This window comes from Emys orbicularis, chromosome 2 (genome assembly GCF_028017835.1).
Source record: "Emys orbicularis isolate rEmyOrb1 chromosome 2, rEmyOrb1.hap1, whole genome shotgun sequence".
Lineage (NCBI taxonomy): Eukaryota > Metazoa > Chordata > Testudines > Emydidae > Emys > Emys orbicularis.
Window position 1 is genome coordinate 49,889,836 of NC_088684.1, and position 25,636 is coordinate 49,915,471.

General features: G+C 39.8%; 1 protein-coding gene across 2 annotated transcripts in view; it reads right to left on the minus strand.

The window, feature by feature from the left end:
- Nucleotides 1-505: 505 nt before the first annotated feature.
- The window catches only part of RALYL (RALY RNA binding protein like), a 289,807-nt gene continuing 264,676 nt past the window's right edge, over nucleotides 506-25,636 (minus strand). The window contains exons 6-8 of one of the 2 annotated variants that reach the window (XM_065398747.1): nucleotides 16,777-16,890; nucleotides 8,063-8,241; nucleotides 506-538 (exon numbers count right to left, since the gene is read on the minus strand). In XM_065398747.1, coding sequence (XP_065254819.1) covers nucleotides 506-538; nucleotides 8,063-8,241; nucleotides 16,777-16,890 — 326 coding nt within the window. Of the gene's footprint in view, nucleotides 539-3,228; nucleotides 3,271-8,062; nucleotides 8,242-16,776; nucleotides 16,891-25,636 lie in introns of those variants that run through there. The other variant, XM_065398748.1, reaches the window with a different exon arrangement.

Consider the following 25,636-nt stretch of genomic DNA (forward strand, 5'->3'; position numbering starts at 1 on the left):
TCCTAAAGCTATAGTGGATTTAGGTGTTAAAAAAAAATCACGTTACAATCAGTGAGAGTAACATGCTTAAAACCCTGCACTATGCTTAGGAAGTCTACCTCTGAGTAACTGCCAGAGAAATATGGGATGGCAAGGCCTTTCCAATGACTCATTTATACAACAATGTGAACAATAAACAAGTCTACTGTGATACTGCATATATTAAATATAAAAAAGGGCATGTCAGAAAGTTTCTTGCAATTTCTGATTTCATGACATGCTTTTATTACTTTTTCCATTTCTTCAGTCACAGGTTATTAGATTCACTGCAGCTTTAGAAGGTACAACACATTAGTATCTGTCAGGTATGCTTCTGCTAATGACTTTTTTAGCTTGCTCAAATATAAGTGTCGTGCACTGATATTCATCAAGTGAATGCAACCTTTTACCTATTCATTTGTCTTAGGAATGAAGAACTCCATGTTTTCACTGCTATTGAGAAAAAGCTCACTGAAGTCCAAAGTGTTCAGTACACCAGGGAAATTGTCCAACTGTGTTTCTGTTGATATTAAAACATTCAGACTCATCAAAACAAGATTTTGGCCCAGCATCACTTCAGCAGATACAATAGTTGAACCTTCGACTTGATGGTATAGTTTCTTCTGTGGAAACTAGTACAATGGGAAAATGTGCAATGTACAAAACATATTGCAAGCTACTAATCTTGGAGAGCCAAATCCAGTTAACTCTATTGATTAGAGTGGAATTACTCTGGCTTATTTTGATGCAACTCAGAGCAGAATTTGGCTCATAATCTTTAAAGCAAATCTGGTATTAGAAATCCAACTTAGATGACTGAAATGTGAAATACATTAGATAACATTCATCATGCTTTGCTTGAGATATGTAAATACAGGACTTACTACAGCAATACTTGCTTGTGTAAGATGTGTTTGGTTCAGTAGAATGATCCTTTTATTTCTTTTCAGTACAGTTTATTTTACTACCTAAACATAAGAACATAAAAACTGCCATACTGGGTCAGACCAAAGGTCCATCTAGCCCCATATCCTGTCTTCTGACAGTGGCCAATGCCAGGTGCCCCAGAGGGAATGAACAGAACAGGTAATCATCAAGTGATCCATCCCCTGTTGCCCATCCCAGCTGATCCATCAGCTGATCCAGCCCAGCTTCTGGCAAACAGAGGCTAGTGACACCATCTCTGCCCATCCTGGCAAATAGCCATTGATGGGCCTATCCTCCATGTTTTTTGAACCCTGTTATAGTCTTGGCCTTCACAGCATCCTCTGGCAAGGAGTTCCACAGGTTGACTGTGTGTTGTGTGAAAAAATATTTCCTTTTGTTTGCTGCCTATTAATTTCATTTGGTGACCCCTAGTTCTTGTGTTATGAGAAGGAGTAAATAACACTTCCTTATTTACTTTCTCCACACCAGTCATGATTTTATAGACCTCTATCATATCCCCCCTTAGTCGTCTCTTTTCCAAGCTGAAAAGTCCCAGTCTTATTAATCTCTCCTCATACGGCAGCCATTCCATTTCCCTAATCATGTTTGTTGCCCTTTTCTGAACCTTTTCCAATTCCAATATATCTTTTTTGAGATGAGGCAACCACATCTTCATGCAGTATTCAAGATGTGGGCGTACCAGGGATTTATATAGAGGCAATATGATATTTCTGTCTCATTAATGATCTGGAGGATGGCGTGGACTGCACTCTCAGCAAGTTTGCAGATGACACTAAACTGGGAGGAGTGGTAGATACACTGGAGGGTAGGGATAGGAAACAGAGGGACCTAGACAAATTATAGGATTGGGCCAAAATAAACCTGATGAGGTTCAACAAGGACAAGTGCAGAGTCCTGCACTTAGGATGGAAGAATCCAATGCACTGCTACAGACTAGGGACCGAATGGCTAGGCAGCAGTTCTGCAGAAAAGGACCTAGGAGTTACAGTGGATGAGAAGCTGGATATGAGTCAACAGTGTGCCCTTGTTGCCAAGAAGACTAATGGCATTTTGTGCTGTATAAGTAGGGGCATTGCCAGCAGATCAAGGGATGTGATCATTCCCCTCTATTTGACATTGGTGAGGCCTCATCTGGAGTACTGTGTCCAGTTTTGGACCCCACACTACAAGAAGGATGTGGAAAAATTGGAAAGAGTCCAGCGGAGGGCAACAAAAATGATTAGGGAGCTGGAGAACATGACTTATGAGGAGAGGCTGAGGGAACTGGGATTGTTTCATCTGCATGAGGGGGGATTTGATAGCTGCTTTCAACTACCTGAAAGGGGATTCCAAAGAGGATGGATTTAGACTGTTCTCAGTGGTAACAGATGACAGAACAAGGAGTAATGGTCTCAAGTTTTCAGTGGGGGAGGTTTAGGTTGGATATTAGGAAAAACTTTTTAATTAGGAGGGTGGTGAAGCACTGGAATGGGTTACCTAGGGAGGTGGTGGAATCTCCTTCCTTAGAGGTTTTTAAGTTCAGGCTTGACAAAACCCTGGCTGGGAAGATTTAGTTGGGAATTGGTCCTGCTTTGAGCAGGGGGTTGGACTAGATGACCTCCTGAGGTACCTTCCAACCCTGAATATTCTATGATTATGATTATCTATCCCTTTCTTAATGGTTCCCAACATTCTGTTCTCTGTTTTGTCTCTCTGCACATTGAGTAGATGTTTTCAGAGAACTATCCACAATGACTCCAAGATCTCTTTTGTGAGTGCTAACAGTTAATTTAGACATTTTATATGTATAGTTGGGATTATGTATTTCAATGTGAATTACTTTGCATTTGTTGAATATTGGCATTCTTGTAAAAAATGCAAGTAAATTTAAATCTTCTTGTTTCATGCAGATTTGCTATTTTACCGAAAGTAATTCCTTGTTACTTACTAGTAGGGACAAAAATTATCACAATGGGCCTGATCCAAAGTTAACTGCAGGCCTTCTATACGCTTTGGATTACGCTCTGTAGTGCTAGGAAATGTTTGGAATATGTACTTTTTGAAAGGGAATTTGTATTTGTAGATACTAATTTGTCAGAAAGTTGAAATTCAGTGGTCGAAATGTGGTCTTGTCTGTATAGTCCAAGATATGTGGTGTGTTCTAGTGTTCTGTGATGAAGGTAGAGAAGATACGTTGATATTATCAAATCATATGATAATGGTTTAATTTTTGCATGACAAAACTGAATGCAGCAAGAAAAGTAACCCTGAGCTCTGTATGTTTCAGTTACTGGTGTCCTTTATATCTGACACATGATTCTCCATCTAAAGACAGTAAAAGCATGAAAAATGACAAGAAAATAGACTAGGCTGGATACATACAATACAGAGGGCTATAAAATGGACAATATAGAGAAATGAAATATTTCTGTGATGCAAATGTAACAGAAATGTAGTTAATAGATAGGGAATAAATTCTGATCTCGGCTGCACCAGTGTACATGGGGAATAACGGCATTGAATCTATGCTGGGGTTGGCAACCTTCGGCATGCAGCCCATGAGGGTAATCTGATTGCGGACCATGAGACATTTTGCTGACATTGACTGCCCGCTGGTTCGGCCCCACGCAGCTCCCTGTGGCCACAGTTCGCCATTCCCGGCGGCCGCAGTTCGCCGTTCACAGCCAATGGGAGCTGCGGGAAGCAGCGCGGGCTGCAGACATGTGCTGGCCGCTGCTTCCTGCAGCTCCCTTGGGCTGGGAATGGCGAATCGCGGCCATAGGGAGCTGTGGGGGGCCATGCCTGTGGATGGTCAACGTAAAGAAAATGTCTCATGGCCCGCTAGCGGATTACCCTGATGGGCCCCATGCTGAAGGTTTCCGACCCTTGATCTATGCAGTTACATAGTGTAAAATCAGTGTGAGATCAGAATCAGGCCCAAAACATTTTCTCTATTTCTTATAGTTCTATAGTTCAATAAAAATACATCTCAAAGACATCACACTAAAGGTCTGACTCACAACTGCATTACTCACATCTTATGCCAATATAACTCCACTTATGTCCATGGATTCATACCAGCATGAAGCAATGGTTAGACCATTCCGGAAATTCTGAGGAGATACTAGGCTAGATACAGATCTCAGTTATACCAATGTAAATCTGTAGTACTTTAAGTCAGTGGAGTTACTGTAGATCTACAGTAGTATAATTGAGATAAAAATCTGGTCTAGTGACTGCATAACTACTGAATCATCATTGTATTATTAGTAACTACTGTTAGTTTGTTATGATTATTTATTATTAATGGCATCCAACTTGATGGATGCTATTCTCCTCGGACAATGTAATATAGATGGGTTTAAATGCTTTGCTGATTTGGGGCCTAAATCTGTAAATCTGTAAAAAATGCACTGTCCTATGGAGCAAAATTAAGATGCCTCACCCCATTTTAGCTGGGAGGGTGTTTGGTCAGATCTGCAGGGCTAAGTCCTGGCAGGGAGAGAGAAGCTCTCATGCCCAGACATGCTGGAGCCAAGCTCCTCCTTGTGCCTCCAAGTGCATGTGCGAGTGTTCTGGGGAAGGGGCTTCTCTGCCTTCCATTGGCCAGCCAGGGAAAGAATGGGGGGCTGATTGGCTCTCCTGGGCCCTCCTCAATCAAAAACCTCACAGGCAGCCAGGGGCCATCTTGTCACCATTGCTGCCCTGCTCTCCATCCCTATAGTTGAGACATAATAAACTGTGTTTCCATAATGCTGTGGGTCTGATTGATTGCCTGTTTTGGGGATCAGGAAGGAATTTTCACTTATTGGGCCAAATTGCAGAGGTCCAGAGAGGTGGGAGCTCTGTAATCCTGCACTGGACCCAGTTGGTATGTGTCTGGTATCTGAGAGAAGTGGGCAGATAGTGTCCCTCCTTATGTTCAGTTAATAAAGTTGTAGCATGCTGGTTAAATCCATGCCCATGTCTGTCTTTCTTTCACCTACATGTCCCGATCAAGCTCCCTGTTACTGGAATAATCATTTAAAGAAATTTCCAATATGCCAAAGGCAAGTGCTCAGTGCTCCTGAAAATTAAGCCCCTTTAAGGCTCCTGAAACTGGGCACCCAAAAGTCGGGACAACCAAAAGTTGACACTGAAGGTAGGACAAGAAGTAATGGGTTTAAGGTTCAGCAAGGGAGATTTAGGTTATATATTAGGCAAAAGTTTCTAACTATAAGGGTAGTTCAGCTCTGGAATAGACTTCCAAGGGAGGTTGTGGAATCCTCATCATTGGAGGTTTTTAAGACTAGGTTGGACAAACACCTGTCAAGGATGGTCTAGGTATACTTTGTTCTGCCTCAGCATGGGGAGATGGACTTGCAGATCACATGATGTCCCTTCCAGCCTTACGTTTCTGTGATTCTATAATCTAAACTTAATCTGCATTGATTTTGCTCGCTAACATTTCTTTTCAAAATGTGTGTATTGTAAATAAATTAGACTAGGATAAATCATCAATTATTTGATTCTTCTTATTCTCTCTCCACAAGGAAATAACCTAATCCCTGAATTCAAATCTTCTTGATTGCTTGCAAGTCATAACATTAACACTGCACCTTTACAAATATTTTTGTATATGCTCTCAGTCATTCTGATATATGTGTAGCAGTAGAAAAGACACTTTCCCCAACTTGATTCTAAATCCCTATTTTTAGGAGATTATAAATTTCAGAAAATTTGCCCTATAGGCTGACATTTTTCATGCTTGTTTCTAGCCTCAGGATAAATTTTTGTGTGTGGAAAGTTTGATGAAATTGTGTTTGTGTGAAATTTCTTTTATTATATTAAAAACTGGCTAGATGGGTATTTTTGCTTGACTATCTCACAAACAGCTTCATTTTAAAATTATAAATTTGCTGTGCAAATAGTGTTCTTTGAGTTCTAATGCCTTCAACAAGGTCTAAGAAACTTGGATAACAAAAAACAATGGTTAAGTTTTCTTGCTTTGTAATAAGCTTATCTGTCTTGTTTTCACAAAGTAGAACCTGTGTGTCAAGAAGTAGGTTCTTCTACTTCAGAAAAAATAGTTTATCTTGCTGAGGAATAGAACAGATCTTACTAAAAAGCAGTTTATTCAGTCACCCTGCTCTTAAGGGGAACAATCACTGTCTTTCACTTGAGCAGCAATCAACTGATATGTGAGTCAATTTGAGTCTGATAGCTAGAGGATGAGTGTGCAAATGAACAAGAAGGAACTTGAATTAGCAAGCCCCACAAAGCTAAGTTATACCAGGAAAAAAAAAGATAAGGAACAAATACATAGACAAACACACTGAAGACCCACATTTGCAAGATGCAAATTGACTTTTCAGTCATTGAAGTATCATTGACTTAAGTGGGAGTTGAGAGGATGCACAAGACTTCATAAGACTTGACCATAATATTTATATATCTCATCTTCCATTTAATTTTATGTCAGTTTCTGAAGGCATCTTAACAAAATTAAATATATATTAGAATAGGTGAAATTCACAACATACGGTACATAATGAACTGCCCATAGCATATCATAATAACTCTTGCCCAAGGAGCTGAGTATCTGAATGAGAACTGCTGAAGAAAGACACATAGGTCAATTAAACCAAAACAGCCACCCTAAGAGAACTACCCATTGCTTAGGTATGCTCTCCAGCAATCTTTCATAGCAATTCCTTCTCCCTCGCTTCTTTCTAATTGCATGGCTCTTTCACTTCCTCACATAACTAAAGTCAGTAATGCTTTAAGTTACCACTGGACAGGAACTAATGAAGAAGAAAAACAACATGCTGCCAATAGGAAGGCAAAGAGCACCAGTAGAGGAATCTACTCTACCAACCCCCTGAATCCTCAGATCTCATAGTGAATTTAAGGGCACTCATTTATCATTGGTGGAGAAGCAGTAAATAAAGAAAACTAATAGCTTTCATAACTTGAAGTTGCACTGTTCTTGCAAACAGAGTGGTCTCACTGACTGCAACACAGTCATCAGTTTCCCAGCAAGCTCTAAAATTACTTCTAAATACGTAAAATGAACACAGTTGTGCACTGTTTATACAGTATGAATAGGAGATGAACTAAATCATGGAAGTAATGTCTTTAGTGGGCTTTTCATGGTCTCTCTGCCTCACAACCTAAACTACACTATACTAAGCAATCTGCTTGCCTTGTGGAGCTGGCTGAATTGCTTTATATTTGTATATCACATATTGTATAGGGGAAATAGAGAGAGGTAAAGTCACCAAATGCAAAGGTATCCAAAGAGAATTACAGTGTATCCAGTAGGTAAAATATATACTACTACTACTTAGAACTTGTATAGCAGCTTTACATCCATTGATCTCACAACACTTCATAAAAGAGAACAAGTATCATTATTCCCATATAACAGATGGGAAAACAGAGGCTCAGAGAGGGGAAGAGTCTTGCTCCAAATAATGATGTAATTAACAAGCAGGCATGAAAATACAAGGATTTCATAACCACAGCAAATATTGGGTCTGGTTTCCAAGATGTACAACACTCAGCTATTCAGGACATGTCTATATTAGGGAATCTGAAACCTGGTTTAATCAATACAGTGGTAAAAACACCAGAAACCACCACTCTTGTCTATACAATGGCTCTCACTGGTATTAAAACCAATTCCCTTGAACAAGTATTAGCACTAGAGCTGGTCAGCAATTTTCCAATGAAACAGGTTTTCATCAGAAAATTCAGTTTAGTCAAAACCAAAATGTTTTGCAGAAATGTTTTGGTTTTGATGAACTTTCGCCAAGCTTGCTTGGTGGGCTGCAGGGGAGCCTGGGTTTCCCAGGTCTGCAGCTCTGGTGCAGCCCTGCCATGCAGAGCTGGGAGCCTGGAGAGACATGGCTGGAAACAGGGCTCTCAAGGCTTCTAGGTTCCTCACTCTTCAGTGGAGGGTCTTCCCAGGCTCCCGGGGATTCAGGGGAAGCCTGGGGAGTCCCTTGGAGGTGGAGGCAGCATCAAAGTGTCGTTATTAACATTTTTGTTAATCCTGATCCTAAAAAATTATGATTGGACTTCCATGGTTATTCATAATAACTGTATACATAGCCATGGCATGTTAATTTCTTACCAGCTCATTGCTGCAATCCTCATCAAAATCCTCCTCTATTCCATCAGTCATCTCTTCTCCATCCCCATCTGCATCTGGCCCTACTTCAATAGGCTCTTCTGTAGAGTTATCTGCATTCTCTGATATGCATTCCTCTTGGATCAAATCAGCATTATCTTCCATTTGCTTCTTTTGAGCTTCTGTAAGGAAAGCATACCCTGTAGAGATTCAGTAACCTTTTCTGTTGCTCGGAATGAACAATGCTCTCAGGCAGACTTCATGCCTCCATTCTCCAGATGGAGCTAGGTTTATGAAATATGGTATGTTAATATCCATCAGGTAAATATTATCAAATTCCCTGACTCCTAAAGTTACCGAATAAATAATCTGCAACACCGGTGCACTCAGCCAATCAAAGTGAAGGAACCGAATACAGTTACTGGTGCAAAAATACACAGTTTTACCCCAGTCATGCAATTCTCTGGACTCTGCTATGTTGTGGGAACCCAGTTTGCATAATCATTGTGCAGTAATGTATCAATGGAAATCCCTGTGCTCTCACTGGATGACAGACGATAATGGCCAATAAGTGTGCAGGGATTTGCATAATCATGGTGTGATTATTTCTCAATAAGTATACAGTTAATAAATCCTACTAGTCAAACTGGTCCCATTCCTAAGGGCTGGAGTAGCAGTTGCAGCACCTCCTCAGCCTCTCTGTTTGCACCGTGTGCTGGGACAACTGGATCCATTTATGGCCTACGTTTGCTCATTGCTGCTTTCCATTCCTGCCAAAGTGGGGTCAACATAAAGAACGTTTTCAAGGGACTCAGAGCTCATGGAAGCTCCCCTGCCTGGTCCACCCTGCTCAGCTCTAGTGTGGGACTTAAGTGATGCAGATGGCCTTGCAATTTGTCCTCCATACCTTGAAGAATTTCACCCAGGCAGCAGAAGTCCACAGCAGGGATGGGAGACGACTAACAGACTGACTTATAGAGTAGTTGGAGGAGCAGCAGAGCAGGGGGCTTGGAGGGACCACAGACTCACTCCTATTCACTTTAGAGTGGTTAGTCTGTATCAGCAAAAAGAATGAGGAGTACTTGTGCACCTTAGAGACTAACAAAATTATTTGGGCATAAGCTTTCATGGGCTAAAACCCACTTAATTGGATGCATGCAGTGGAAAATACAGTAGGAAGATATATATACACAGAGAACATGAAAAAATAGGTGTTGCCATACCTACTCTAACAAGACTAATCAATTAAGGTGGGCTATTATCAGCAGGAGAGAAAAAAACTTTTGTAGTGATAATCAGGATGGCCCATTTCAAACAGTTGACAAGAAGGTGTGAGTAACAGTAGGGGGGGAAAGCATGGGGAAATAGTTTTTACTTTGTGTACTTTTTGCCCCCCAACCTGAAGCAAATACTCATCAGAACCACACACCATACAACAAAAACACTAACCCAGGAACCTATCCTTGCAACAAAGCCCATTGCCAACTCTGTCCACATATCTATTCAGGGACACCATTATAGGACCTAATCACATCAGCCATACCATCAGAGGCTCGTTCACCTGCACATCTACCAATGTGATATATGCCATCACGTGTCAGCAATGTCCCTCTCCCATGTACATTGGCCAAACCGGACAGTCTCTATGCAAAAGAATTAATGGACACAAATCAGACATCAAGAATTATAACATTCAAAAACCAGTTGGAGAACACTTCAACCTCCCTGGAAACTCAATTACAGACCTAAAAGTCACAATTCTTCAACAAAAAAACTTCAAAAACAGACTCCAACGAGAAACTGCAGAACTAGAACTAATTTGCAAACTGGACACCATTAAATTAGGCTTGAATAAAGACTGGGAGTGGATGGGTCATTACACAAAGTAAAAACTATTTCCCCATGCTAATTTCCCCCCCTACTGTTACTCACACCTTCTTGTCAACTGATTGAAATGGGCCATCCTGATTATCACTACAAAAGTTTTTTTCTCTCCTGCTGATAATAGCCCATCTTAATTGATTAGTCTCATTAGAGTTGGTATGGCAACACCCATTTTTTCATGTTTTCTGTGTATATATATCTTCCTACTGTATTTTCCACTGCATGCTTCTGATGAAGTGGGTTTTAGTCCATGAAAGCTTATGCCCAAATAAATTTGTTAGTCTCTAAGGTGCCACAAGTACTCCTCGTTCTTTTGGCTATTCACTTTAGCTCATGATGGAAACCTTTATGCACCCAAAATGACAGCAGGTTAGGGGACTATTTGCCTGTAGCTGGGATAGCAATGTCATTTCAGTCTGAAAGTGACAATACCTACCAGGGATGTAACTTACAAAACAAAAGAAATACTTCTTTCTTTTCTAAACTGACTGTTTTATATTACCAGCAAGCTCATCTCATATCTTGTTACACAGTGAATGAATCTGAAATTGGCTGTGAAGTTATATATCTTTCAGCTTTATGAATACATTATGGTTTCTACTTTAAATTATTACATGCCATAGCTAATACTCAAAACTCGTGACACTGTTATGTATCTCATAATCTTAAGCAAAGACAGCACTAGTTTCTCCCTCTGAAAACATTTGTTTTCATCTCTTCAGTCTTGTTAGCCTTTGACCCGTCTCCCTCTCAAATTGTGCTTGCTAAAGCTTCAGAATAAATAAGGCTTTGTTTCCTTAGACCTAACATCTTTACAGAAAGAATCTTGGACTCAAAGAATTAAGGACCATCATAGGCATCCCTCTTTGAAATCAATGTGGTTGTACAGATTGCTAGTGCAAAATTCAGCCCATGGAGCCTTATAAAATATTTGACGTTTATCAGTATAACAGCTTCATAGTTATAACCAGTGATGTTAGCATAAACTATAGTATCAACCCAATTTCTGCTACGGCATTTGATTCAACAGTCTTTTGGTACACACTTGTTAGTGCTACCAACAAATGGTAACCACCTAAACCCTTTTTCATTTGCTTAAGCATTGCTTCTGCTCTTCCTCATTTCAAGATCTGCGCTAAGGAGGAGAATGACTTGAAAGGCTGGAAATTTCAGAAGACAAACTTTTTGCATAAAATATTAAACAGCATGAACAGGCAACATGAGCTCCTGCTCAGAATGAACAATGGGAATCGTAAAGACAAACAGCAGATAAGAAGCAGTGGACATTTTAATCCTTTTTATATGCAGCACTGCATTTTGTCTCATTGCCTTTATGAAAGTCATATCGAACTTTTCCCCTGCTTACTTAATTTAGTGTCTTAAAATTATAAACAGCAAATACAAGGTGAGGGAAATAGGATAAAAGTATTCTTAAATCTAACAAAATCTATTGGATATGTATGTAAAAGAAGGACAGGACATTATAAAATAAGGAGTTGAACTACTGTATATACGTAACAAAAGAGACAGGAAAACCACACATTGGTCAAGACTTTCAAAAATGGGTGCTAAAGTTATGTTCCTGATATATCTTGATGAGAGTTGTTGGGGGCTTAGCACTTCTGAAAATCAGGCCACTTTTTAAAGTGTCTAAGTAAGAACTTAGGGATAGGATTTTCAAAGATGCCTAAGGATTTAAGTGTCCAACTCCCATTATATTGGATACCCAAAACTTTTAGGATCTTTTGAAAATCCACACCTCAGAACCTAACTTTAGGCAGTCATTGTTGAAAATCTTGGTCTTTGTATATACAGAAAAAAATACTCTACTGCTGCCATCTTACTGAATCAGAGCAGCCAGCTACTGCTCTGTTGTGGCTTCCTGCTCCAAATTTCCACCAACAAATTAGACACACAAAACATCCTAAAAATCCAGTTTTCCTCTCTATAAACTCTAGCTATTGAGCTTGAGGAGTTATTTGCTCTACCAAATAGATCCAGCTTTATAAAAACTTCCAAATAAGTATTAGTTATTAGGGACACAATTTGCAGTTATCCACAATATTAAAACACAACATTTATCACTTATAGAGTTTGAGTTTCCAACCTGAGCCCATAACTGAGATTGATAAGCGTGACATCGATTCTTGGTTGAAAGACTAATGTAAAAATACCTCCCTTCTCTCTTACACTATTTGTATTTAAAGTGAATCTAAAGAACTTAGGCAAAAGGGAACGTAAACTGTGCCCAGCCATTAGGGATATAAAACCACAAGGCAATCTTTTACCCTCAATTTATCTTTTCTGTTTTCATCCTACTAAAAATTTCAGGGTATTGGTAGCACTAAGAAAAGAACACTAGCGAAATTTGCAAGCTGAGTTTATCCCCTGAGCTTTTACTGGTTAGTCAGTGAATAAGTTCAGTAAAAACACTGAGTTCAGATTCTAACATGTATCATTCCCCTAAAGGAATAACTCCGAGTCCTTAGAATATCCTTCTGAATGGCAATGTAAGGTCATGAAAAAAATTAAAATTAAAAAATTGCAACCAAATGTACATGCTCTCCCTCTCTCCCCTTTCTTTTCTTAATAACAAAGTTATGCCCTAATCCTCATCCCAGCACGCAGCCAGGAGACACCATCTTTGTATCGGACAGTTCTGCAGGGGACAAGCACTTTTTGAAGTGCTTGGAGGAGAGGAAGGTAATCAGGAACAGTCAACATGGATTCACCAAGGGCAAGTCATGCCTGACCAACCTGATTGCATTATATGATGAGATAACTGGCCCTGTGGATATGGGGAAAGCAGTGGACATGATATATCTGGACATTAGCAAAGCTTTTGATACGGTCTCCCACAGCATTCTTGCCAGCAAGTTAAAAAAGTATGGAGTGGATGAATGGACTATAAGGTGGATAGAAAGCTGGCTCAACGGGTAGTGATCAACGGTGCGATGTCTAGTTGGCAGCCGGTTTCAAGTGGAGTACCCCAGGGATCGGTCGTGGGGCTGGTTTTATTCAACATCTTTATTAATTATCTGAATGACAGGATGGATTGCACCCTCAGCAAGTTCGTGGATGACACTAAGCTGGGGGAAGAGGCAGATACACTGGAGGATAGGGATAGGGTTCAGAGTGACCTAGACAAATTGGAGGATTGGGCCAAAAGAAATCTGATGAGGTTCAACAAGGACAAGTGCAGAATCCTACACTTAGGACGGAAGAATCCCATGCACCGCTACAGGCTGGGGCCCGACTGGCTACGCAGCAGTTCTGAGGAAAAGGACCTGGGGATTACAGTGGATGAGAAGCTGGATTGAGTCAGCAGTGTGCCCTTGCTGCCAAGAAAGCTAGCGGCATATTGGGCTGCAATAGTAGGAATATTGCCAGCAGGTTGAGGGAAGTGATTATTTCCCTCTATTTGGCACTTGTGAGGCCACATCTGGAGTATTGCATCCAGTTTTGGGCCCCCCACTACAGAAAGGATGTGGACAAAGAGACCAGCGGAGGGTAACAAAAATGATCAGGGGGCTGGGGCACATGAGGAGAGGCCGAGGGAACTGGGATTGTTTAGTCCGCAGAAGAGAAGAGTGAGGGGGGAATTTGATATCAGCCTTCAACTATCTGAAGGGAGATTCCAAAGAGGATGGAGCTCGGCTGTTCTCAGTGGTGGCAGATGACAGAACAAGGAGCAATGGTCTCAAGTTGCAGTGGAGGAGGTCTAGGTTGGATATTAGGCAACACGATTTCACTAGGAGGGTGGTGAAGCACTGGAATGGGCTACCTAGGGAGGTGGTGGAATCTCAATCCTTAGAGGTTTTTAAGGCCTGGCTTGACAAAGCCCTGGCTGGGATGATTTAGATGGTGTTGGTCCTGCTTTGAGTAGGGGGTTGGACTAGATGACCTTCTGAGGTCTCTTCCAATCCTAATCTTCTATGATTCTATGAAGGGAAGGAATTCTCACATCAGACCATAGAACAGCAATGGAACCATTCTGCAGATCCTTTGTGTAGGCTCCAAGAATCTTTCTCCCCTCCCACCTTCCTGGTGGAAGTAATGGAGAGCAAGGGGACAGGATCTGCATCTCAGTGTTTTAAAACATTTAAAAATGATTGGGCCAGATTGTGATATTAGTTATATCCATGTGAATCCAGAATAATTCCACTGAATTTAATGGAAAATCTGGACCGCTGTATCCATTTCCTACCCTCTTATCAAGAGAACTCTGTGAAGGGTATTCATTGCAGTACTTTGGGAGATATAATAGTATGATTCAATATGAATCAACATTTTCTCTTTGAGCTGATTTATATTTAAATGAGTACATTACAATCCTTTTAGCAAAAGTGCAAATTGGTTCTCAAAGTCCAATGACATGTGGCTTGTTTTGCATAGTAATGGGTTTTATATAAAAGCTCCCTGAAGTGGAGATATGCCATCTCAACTCATTTCCGTAGGCCACTGATTCATTTGGGTGCTGTACAATTACATATTCTCTGAATATATCACCAACTTTTATCTAATTTGCTTAAAATTTTAATGAGACAAGGTGGGTGAGTTAATATCTTTTATTGGATCAATTTCTGTTGGTGAGAGAGACAAGCTTGTGAACTTACACAGAGCTCTTTATCGGGTCTGGGAAATGAACTCAGAATGTCACAGCTAAATACAGGGTGGAACAGATTGTTTAGCGTAAGTAGTTAACACATATTTCAAGGGACCATTCAAGGTGAAGTCATATGTTAACACCTCTCTAGTCATGGAGTGTGGGATGGGGATGGGGAATGTTCTAGAGAGAGTTTCATGGATGTATGGTGGTTGTTGATTCCATGCATGGTATCATCCAACAATTACAGTCCATACTAGATGGAGACCACATCCTGAAAGAAATCTTTCCTGAACCCCCTCTTCTGGCCTTCAACTAACCCCCCAACCTCGCCAAGCTCATCATCAGAAGCAAGCTCCCCACAAACCAGGACACACCAACTCAAAGTGGCACCAGACACTGCCAGAACAACAGATGCAAGACCTGTAGACATATCTCCACTGTTACAATGATCATCCCTATGACACATCTTTCAAGATCCATGAGTCCTACACATGTCTATCACAACATGTGAGGTACCTCATCCAGAACATTAAATGCCCCAATTATAAGTATGTAGGTGAAATGAGACAATCACTATGCTCTTGAATGAACTTACACAGAACAATGATAAAAGACAAAAACCATATCACCTTTGGGTGAACACTTTTGACAAAATGATGACTCTATATCTGACCTCTCAGTCCTCATTCTCAAAGGAAACCTGTGAAACACCTTCAAAAGACGACCCTGGGAACATAAATTCATAACTTTGCGAGATACTAAAAATCATGGACTGAATAGAGACACTGGATTTATGGCTTATTACAACAATCTATAACCCACTTAATACCCCTCTCTCCAAATGTCCTCCCCTCCCCTTATTCCTCTATGACTGTAGAGGTGTTAACCGGTCATTTCACCTTGAATTTTTCCTGTAAATATGTGTTATATACTTATGCTAAACAATCTGTTCTACTTTATATTTAACACCATGACACTTTGAATACATTCCCAGACCTGAAGGAGAGCTTTGAAAGCTTGTGTCTTTCACCCAAAGAAGTAGGTTCAATAAAAGATATTACCTCACTCACCTTGACTCTCTACTATCCTGGGACCAACATGGCTACAGCACCACTGCATACTTTAAATTTTAATGTAAAACATAATGAATGCATGTTGTGCACACTTCTCCTATAAAGATATATCAAGCTCTATATTTACTATCTGTCATAGATTTGAAAAATAACCTTATTTTTATGGGCCAAATTATGGATCTACACCAGCTAAGGAACTAACCCTATATGTAGGGTTGTTTGTGACTGATTATAACTAGCTTCTAAGTAACAAAGCCTGTGATGTACACACAATATACAGCTGGTTGCTGTGATGTGTAAAGAATTAGCTAAGAAAGTACCATTGGCGTTGATAGGAATTATGTGGCTAATTTTCAGTGCAGCATAGGGTGACCAGATAGCAAGTATGAAAAATTGGGCCAGGGGGTGAGGAGTCACAGGAGCCCATATAAAAAAAGGCCCAAATATCAGGACTGTCCCTATAAAATCGGGACATCTGGTCACCCTAATGCAGCATCATGAAAATATGACTAACTTTCTTATGACATTTCATTACTGCACTAACAGGGTAATACATAGATCATTAAACTGCAAGCTTGACCATTGAAATTATATGAATGAGCATTTTGGTTATATTGATAATGGAACAGAATGAACTTTTGTAAATCTAAAGGCTTGTCTCAAACTGGGGGTAAGCTGATTCAGAACTAGAACATTCCCTGCTTTATACTGGTGCAGCAGGTCTATGTTGAGGATTAGCATGGCCTAACTACCTCAGCGTAGCTATACTGAGGCAATATTTTCTAACATAGACAATAGGTAAATTACTTTTGTATGTTCAAGAATGTATTTGTCACTCTAAAAATTCTTTTCTATAATGCATTTTTGGTTCCTGAAGAGCTAGTTGGAAAATCTTTTTTTTTTTTTTGCTACTATACTATAGAACACATATTCTTGAAATTATTTTGTTGTAAGGACCGTGAAAGATATTAAAATCTTATTCCATCAGTCCAAATTGTGGTTTCATTTACCTTCATTCTGACCCTACATTATGTAGCAAAATGTCTGTAAAGCTTTTATTTTCTCTGTTTTGTCAGTTTGAGTGATAACTATGCCCTGGTTTAACTAATCTCTTAATGAGCTGTCTGTGGCTAAAAATCATTTTCACCTACCTGCTTCAGCCTTCTGCTGTTTTTCAATCTTCTCCAGTCTCCCTAGCAAGGAGTCAATTTTTGTTTTGATTTGGGTTAATTCCTTCTTGATTGTTTGCAACTCATCTGATTTCACTGAGGAAGGAGAACAATAAAGGCAGAAAACATGAAAGAAACAACCATGTCACCCCAAAGACACATCTGAATATATTCTGTCCCTTTCCCTGGTAAATATAGCTCAAAGTACACTTCTTAATATCACTACACTCTGATTTTTTTCAGTTCTTTTGGTGAATGAGCATTTAAAACCAATTTTGTCGGTTACAAATGCGGAATCCCAGTAGAATGCATGGTACTAAATCTTGAGTGACAGCAGGTCATGTGGGGTGTGTAGCTCAGTAATAAATGTTTGCGACAAAACAGTTAAGTCTATATCAGATTCAATCTTGGCAAATGCAAGTAATGTTCAGTGACAGTAAACCTATGATGTGACGTAGATTCAAATGCAGGGAATGATTCAAACATGACAGGCAATTTGCAGTTTAATAATGGTATTTTGCAGTGCAATTTTCTAATATTATAAAATAATAATAATTATTATAAAGAGTCCCTCCACAGCAGTAGGTATTTTTCAACAAGACTAAACAGTAACAAACGCTGGAGCAGCCATGAACATAATGTTTTGTCTCAGTCAACAACTTTATCGCAAAAGAAGGTGTTGAGTATTATTGCTTGTTAAAGCTTTCAATTCATAGTAACGTCTTGTACTTTTCCCAGCTGCAGATAAAATACAAAAATACTATTTTGATCATCATGTATAGGGACTGGCAAGCCAATTTCAATAAATTAAGATCTCAAGTGAAATTCCAAAGTGTTTGCTGTACTTTATTTTTCATTTATGTGCACCCTTGCACTCTCTTCTTCCAGCTGGGCTTGTAAGAAGAAGTACTGATCTAACAGGAAGGACTGTTCATGGAGGTATTCTGGATTGATCAGAAACAGGAAGTATTGGAGACCTCATAAACAAGTCTATTCCCATGGAATTTCCAGCCCAGTTTTGTAGACTGAGGACAAACTATGGGTTCAGTTGTCCCCGTCCTGTAGGAAGAAATTATATGGGATCTCTACAAAGGTCTCATTCTTCCATGCCAGCACTGGATCTCGGGTGACCTCTCCCCACCTTTGCCACATAGCTCCAAAGGAGTCATATTGTTGAGGCTTCTGAAGGCAAAAAGGCGCCCTTATCCCAAAGAGTGAGGGGATGGTAGTGCAGAGCAGTTATAGTCGTAATATCGTTATAATTGGGCTGTATTACCCTTCCACCCTTAGCTCCATGGGACTGGAGGGAACATGATGTGAATCTGCCTGACTCTGCCCCTTCTCCACACATAGATTCTGGACCACTGGAGAGCTTGTTGTGGGTCTGGAGAAGGGGGGAATACTGTCATGGAAGAGGAGGTCTCCCTTCTGTGCAAACCCTTACCTCTTGGGAGAACAATCAAGCCATATTACTATTGGGTACTTATCTGATCTAAACCTCTGAGCCTTCTGAGCTTTGTTCATCAATCAATTAAATCCCGATAACAAGGATAGAAAATAGCATATTACTATTATGATAGAGGCTTCAGCAGCCTCTGTGACCTTGTTTTAATCTAGCAGTTTTCAGGCCATGCTATTCAGCCACCTGAAAATGCAGCAGTTACCCCAAGAGTGGTCCTTCCCATTACTCTGCAGCATTTTTCACGGGGCTTAAAACATTCTCAAAGAAAAATGGGTCTTGGGTTTGTCATTGCCCAATACCCAAATGTTGTAACAAAACGTTAAGGTTCTGACAACTTGTATAAGCAAATGCTATTGCTTCCCTTGAGGGAGAAGGGGCATGTTTCTATTAATAGTGGACTGAAGAAGCAGCGTGTATTCCAAGGTGATATGATGTGAATTTTCCCAACAGGGAATGCTGTGTGTCTGCTGCAGCCTGCTTAGAAGCCTGCTGGGGTTGCACCTAACATGGCCAAGCAGCAGTTTTGAGGTGTTCCCTCATTGGGAAGTGGCAGGCTTGACAAACCTAAGAATGAAAAAGTCAGAATAGACATCACAAGAAACCCATGATATTTAGTTTCAACCTAAAAGATGCACAGAATCCATCCCCATTGTGCAGGGGAGAGGTTGGTGCAGGATGAAAGGGCATGCACATGGGGCCACCACTCAACCCATGCCACAAAACTCAGCTCCACAGGGGCTCCCTGTGTACTACCATAGGGGCCAAGGTTTGGGAGAAAGAATGCGGTGGGAGGCAGGTCCGGATAACTCTGTGAATCTAGCAGTAAAACTCTGAAGTTGCAATAGCAGCCATGGATTAGCCCTACTGCTACTTGTTGCCTGCAGTGGGAGAACTCCTTCCCCTCAGCCTTACAGGACTCCCTAGTTCCAAACCCATTTTCTCAAACTTTGCCTGAGGCAATGGGGCTGAATCTAAATGTTCCATTACAACAGTTCATTTCAGGTCAATATTGAACAAAAAAGGGTAAGATAATAGAAAAAGACAAAGGCCGCATTTTTCAAACACACAACAAAAGCAACATTTGCTATACAACCACTCATGGGTGTGTGGGTAGGGGAAAAGGGAGACAGGTATTTGATTTGCATGACTTCTGATTTGCAGGGATTTGTGCAGGCCTTTGATTGTCTGACCCTCATGATCAAATTCTGCTTTCAGTTACATTTCACTAGTGTCTACCTGTAATAATTCCCTAGAACTGATGGAATTACAGTGTTATAAAAACTGGTGTGAGAGAAGAACAGGCCAAGTGTTCATATATAGAAGAAAATGTAATGCATTAAAGCACTACAATTAAGATTTGTGTGTTACAGCTGTCATAGACAGCTAGCCCCTACTTTTTTTAAACTCTCCAATAAAACGTCCCGTCTTTCTGATTTTTTTCTAATAAGATCTCATCCAAGCAACAAAGTTTTTTACAAACATAAGAGACTGTGGTTACGATTACATATTTTCAAACATATTTATCTGCTTTCAAATACTAGGATAAAAATAATGGAATAGATTACTTGGTTTTTATATTAGTTTGTGCTTGTGCAAAACACTATTAAAACAGTTCCTTTCCTCTGCAATGAGGAAAAGTGTCTTCTGGTATTTATTTTTCCTTATAAAAATGTGGAGGTATAATGACAGCCTGCACTCTGCTCAAAACAAAGAATTAAGGTGGATGTCAATTACATATTTGAAATGGAATTGCTATTGTTGAATTGCCCAATATTTGGAAAACATTATCTACCATAACTACAAATTGATTCACCTGCAAAATATGATTCAGATTTCTTTGTATAGAAATATGTCATATATTTTTATATAACCCTCTCCAGGTTAGTATAAAACATTTTATCTTATTACAGTACTTTAGACTTCAGTGCAAAAATGGGTTAGCTGATGAAGCCAAACATAAACTATATAGTCCAAATGAATTCATCCATTTAAAGGTACAGCTTGATATATGAGGTCTCTTCTTAAATACCTGCTATCCATTCATAAACACAGTAGAGAGAAATCTGTTTAGTATTTTCTTCCTGTTTGGAATTTTAGAAAAAAGAAATACCATACTTGGTGCTTTTGCATCTATTTTTCCATCAGAAAAAAAAGTTTGACATTTAGCATCAATAGAACAATTTCCATCTGCTGCTTCATACTGTTAACATACATGCAACATTACCAGTTATGTGGTCCATTTTATGAGCACCTTCTTGCTAACATAGAACAATTTTAAATCAAAAGGCTAGAAAAAGAAAAGAGAAAAATATGGTCAACTAAATTTAGGTCAAATATATTCAGAAAAGGATGCAAATTCACCCAGCTTATTTTATGTTAAAAGAGCAATCTGGGAGCTCAGACTTCTAATACTTCCTAGAGAAGAATTCACTGCAGTTACAATGGCTGTTTCCATTATTTTTTCACATACCATGACTAATGGGCAAGACAGCCCCTTGTGGTGAGTATAGGAATTTGTGTTTATGACTAATACATCATTTATTTATAATGTTACTACTGCATTTCATGAGTCCACAATAAGTTTCTCTATAGGGTTCACTGTATTCAGAAACAGCCCTAAACCAGACCTAATCCAAACCTCTCTAAATTCCAGAGAGGGGTCCTTTGAAGCCTTAATGTAAACCCACCCCTACAGTTATTGGTATGGATCTGTGTGATGGGGCATATAAACCACGCATTGGAACTGAAAGGGTTAAGGAGCAGTTCTGGGTGCAGGTGACTCTGCTTTAGCTGGAGGAGGAGCTTCAAAGGGAGCCAGACAGCTCAGAAGGGAACAGGCAGGGAAGGAGGACAGACCTATCCTGACAGCATCTGAACAGGCGTACTGCAGAAGCCTTCGCTGTCAGGAAGAGGATATCTTTTGCTTTCTTATGTTGGCCTTTGAGACTTTGTTGGGAGGGAAACGGTAGGAATTGTCCCAGGGAAGCAGCCTTGAGACACTCCAGGGTGCTTGATACCGTTGCCTCTCATAGGGCCTTGATTGGGAGCCTGGTGGAGCGGGAGGGCCTAGGCTGCCCTACCACCCACTGAGGGTACATAAACCACCCTTCCACAATCCCCCCTCACGAGTAAGGAGATGGTAGAGACCCTGAAAGCCCTGAGGTGAGGACAAGCTACATACAGGGGTCAGGAGATGAACTTAAGACTCTCCTTGTTGGGAGGATGTGGGACTTTATATGTTTTTTTGAACTCTGTTACCCCGGAAGAGGGCATTCTGAATTGGTGACCTGGCTGGAAGGCTGAGTCACCGCCTTCCAAGATGCAGGCCATCACAGTGTTGGAGTGGTTGCTGGCAAGAGGCACTGGAGTCAGGGAAAAGTAGAAGCCCAGCGACCTAACCGCTAGATTATACTACCAGTAAGCCCAGCCCCTGAAAGAACCTAATTTTTGGTTCCAGTTCTAGTATGGATGAAATCTTGCAGAAACTGTTTTTCCTGTGAGATTTCTGCCCAAGATGGTAAAAGTCTACTAGAGCAGCTGATTTCATGAGATTTCTGACATTATGTGATGAACCCTCGCAAAAACAGCCAATATGATTTTGACATAATTGATTCTGCACCTTAGCCCTGACTTGACTTTGAATTAAAAAAAATCAAGCAAAAAAAATGATGTTGCTCACTAGTAGAGAGATTTGCCACTTAAATAATAATATTTATTATTTCTAATTGTAATATATATTTATAATTAATTCAAAAAGTGTGAATTAAATGACAATGAATTGCTTTATCCTACATGTCAATATAACAACATTTTTCTGTACTGTGAAAAAAAGCAACAGAACAAACACATTCTCTGCTTTCAAACTTGCAGACCCTGAGGAAACTGCCAGGATATTTTCCTGATAAACACCTTACAATAAGCTGATTACATTCCTGTCCAAGTCAACAAAATCATGTCTCCACCTTTATGATGTATTGGTTGGACCTGAAAAAAAGGGAAGTAATTCTAAGGAGAAATCAAGCGTGAAAGTCTATATACTGTACGCCTGTCTCCTTTTAAAAAACTTTTGATTTCCCCTGTTTATTTTAACGTGTGCTGCATGCAAAAAGAATATTTTTCTGTAATTTATTCAAGCATGTGAAAGGGATTTTACAACTTTAACTCATATGCAACTGTGAGAGAGTTTGAAAATCTAATTCAGGGGTTGCAAAAATGTGGCCTTAGTACTTTTAATAAGGCAGCCTACTGGTCTCTTCAATTTTAAGGGTCCAATCCAAAGCTCATTAAAATCACTAGGAGCCCTTTCATTGACTTTTGTGGGATTTGGATCATGCCCTAATACACAAGTGTAGGCTTCTGAAGGCCACTTGAATCAAGATGGAGCACTGCATATTGGGATCTAGAGTCCTTGAGCTGCGCTCCGTATTAAAAATATAGGGGTGCTGCAGTTTGCTCCATTTTATACACATGTGGCATGGCCCTCGGGGCTCATAGCAAGTTGCCAATGTGGCCCATAATTGGACAAAGTTTAGGTGCCCTGATCTATATTGGGAGCTATTAAAATCTTGATTTTTGCAACAGTGCACTATTTCCTGGAACAGAATTTCTTGGAATGGGTAATACGGCAATGTTGTGGTGTAGAAAAAAAGCCTCAACTAAAATAATTTATCCTCCTGAGGCAAAGCAAACCCAAGAAGCCAATTCATATTAGATGATCAATGCAGACAAGTAAGGAATTGCGTGCTCCTATACTAACCTCTCATAATGTACACTACAGCAATGAAAAATGAGGGCAACACTAGAAGAGATCTGCTCTATCTGCACTTTGATTCCTTACAGAATATCCTTATAGATTCAAGGGCTGGAAAAGAGACTACAAAACAAACAAACAAAACCCAATCACACTTAATTGGGAGCTTCCCTCCTCTGCTAAATCTTAATAAATACATAGATTCTAAACAATGCTAAGTGAAAAAGAAAATCGTGAGGTATATGCTGTTTTTCAAAAATGATACTAGGAGTCTTGGTACATTATTGAGTGGACTGAGCAAATAAAAATAGAACGGTCAGGGAGCGGGGGAATATTTAAAGGAGGATATACAAGTGAACAAGATGTGCAGTCCTGTTTGTGTCCATCTTCAGGGGAACCCAGAGACAAAGCGGGACACCTCCAGAGATACACTCAGAAAACACTTCTTTTCTCAAGATTAAACATTCCCAGTTTTTTTACTTTCCTCATAAATCAGGTTTTCTAAACCTTTTTTTTATTTTTGTTGCTCTCCTCAGGACTCACTCCAGTTTGTCTACATCTTTTTCTCCCGTTTTCACTCAGAACTAAACCCAGTAAACCAGCAGAGGCCTCACCAGTGCCAAGTAGAGCGGGACAATTTCCTCCCATGTCTTACATACAACACTCCTGTTAATATACCCCAGAATGATATTAGATTTTTTTGCAGCTACATCACCTGTTGACTCAAATTCAATTTGTGATCCATGATAACCTCCAGACTCTTTCTAGCAGTACTATCACCTAGCCATTTATTCCCTATTTTGTAGTTGTGCATGTGATTTTTTCCTTCCTAAGTGAAATACTTTGCATTTTTTGTTATTGAATTTCATTGAAGTCAGATCAATTCTCCAATTTGTCAAGGTTTTTTTGAATTCTTATCTTGTTTTCTAAAGTGCTTGCAACTCCTCCCAGTTTGGTGTCATCTGGAAATTTTATAAGCATCCTCTCCACTCCATTATCCAAGTCATTAATGAAAATATTGAATAGTACCACACCCAGAACTGTCCTCTGTGGGACCCCACTAGATATACTCTCCCAGTTTGACAGCGAACCATTGATAACTACTTTTTCAGTATGGTCTTTCAACCAGCTGAGCACCTACCTTATAGTAATTTCATAACAGACCACATTTCCACAGTTTGCTTATGAGAGTGTCATATGGGACTGTGTCAAAAGCCTTGCTAAAATCAAGATATATCACATTCACTGCTTCCCCCCATCCTCTAGGCCAGTAACCCTGTCAAAGAAGGAAATTAGTTTGGTTTGGCATGATTTGTTCTTCACAAATCCATGTTGGCTGTTCTTTATAACCCTATTATCCTTCAGGTGCTTGTAAACTGATTGTTTAATAATTTGTTCCAGTATCTTTCAAGGTATTGAAGTTAGGCTGACTGGTCTATAATTCCCCTTGTCTTCTATGTTCCCCTTTTAAAAATATCGATATTATCTTTGTCCTTCTGCATTCTTCTGGGACCTCACCTGACCTCCATGAGTTGTTAAAGATAATTGTTAATGGTTCCAAGATTGCTTCAGCTTCTTCCTTAAGTACCCTAGCATGAATTTCATCAGGCCTTGCCAACTTGAATACATCTAACTTATCTAAATGTTCTTTAACCTGTTCTTTCCCTACTTTGGCTTGCATTCCTTCCCCCTTGTTGTTAATATTAATTAGGTTGAGTATCTGGTCACCATTAAACTTTTAAGTGAAGACTGAAACAAAATAGGCATCAAACACCTCAGTTTTCTTGGTGTCATTAGTTATTAGCTATCCTTCCCCACTAAGTGGAGGACCTACACGTTCCTTCATCTTTCTCTTGCTTCTGATGTATTTAAAGAATCTCTCCTTATTGCCTTTTATGTCCCTTGCTAGGTGTACCTCATTTTGTGCCTCAGCCTCTCTGGTTTTGTCCCTACATGAAGCTAGAAGCTATTCTTTTATACTCCTCCTTAGCCATTTGTCCATGTTTCCACTTTTTGTAGGATTCCTTTTTGATTTTCAGGTCATTAAAGAACTCCTGATGGAGCCATATTGGTGTCTTACTGTTCTTCCTATCTTTCCTTCACATCGGGATACTTTCAGTTGTGCCTTTAATATTGTCCTTAAGAAACTGCTAACACTCCTGAACTCCTTTTCCCCTTAGATTTTCTTTTATGGGACCTTACTTACCAGTTCTCTAAATTTGTGAAAGTCTGTTTTTTTGAAGTTCATTGTGATTATTCTGCTCACTCCTTTTCTTTAGAATAATGAAATCATCATTTCATGATCACTTTAACACAAATTGCCATCTTCAGATTCAGTACCAATTCCTCCCTGTTGGTCAGAATCAAATCTAAAATGGCTGTCCATTTGGTGACTTCTTCAAGTTTCTGGAACAAACTGATGTCCCCAATACATTCCAAGAACTTACTGGAAATTTTGTGTTTTGCCATATTACTTTTCTGACAGATGTCTGGATAGTTAAAGTCCCCCATTAGAATCAGATCTTGTGTTTTGGATATTTCTTTTATTTGTTCTAGAAATGCCTCATCTATAGCCTCTTCCTGATTTGGTGATTTATAGTAGACCCGTATTATGATATCATGCCTATTTT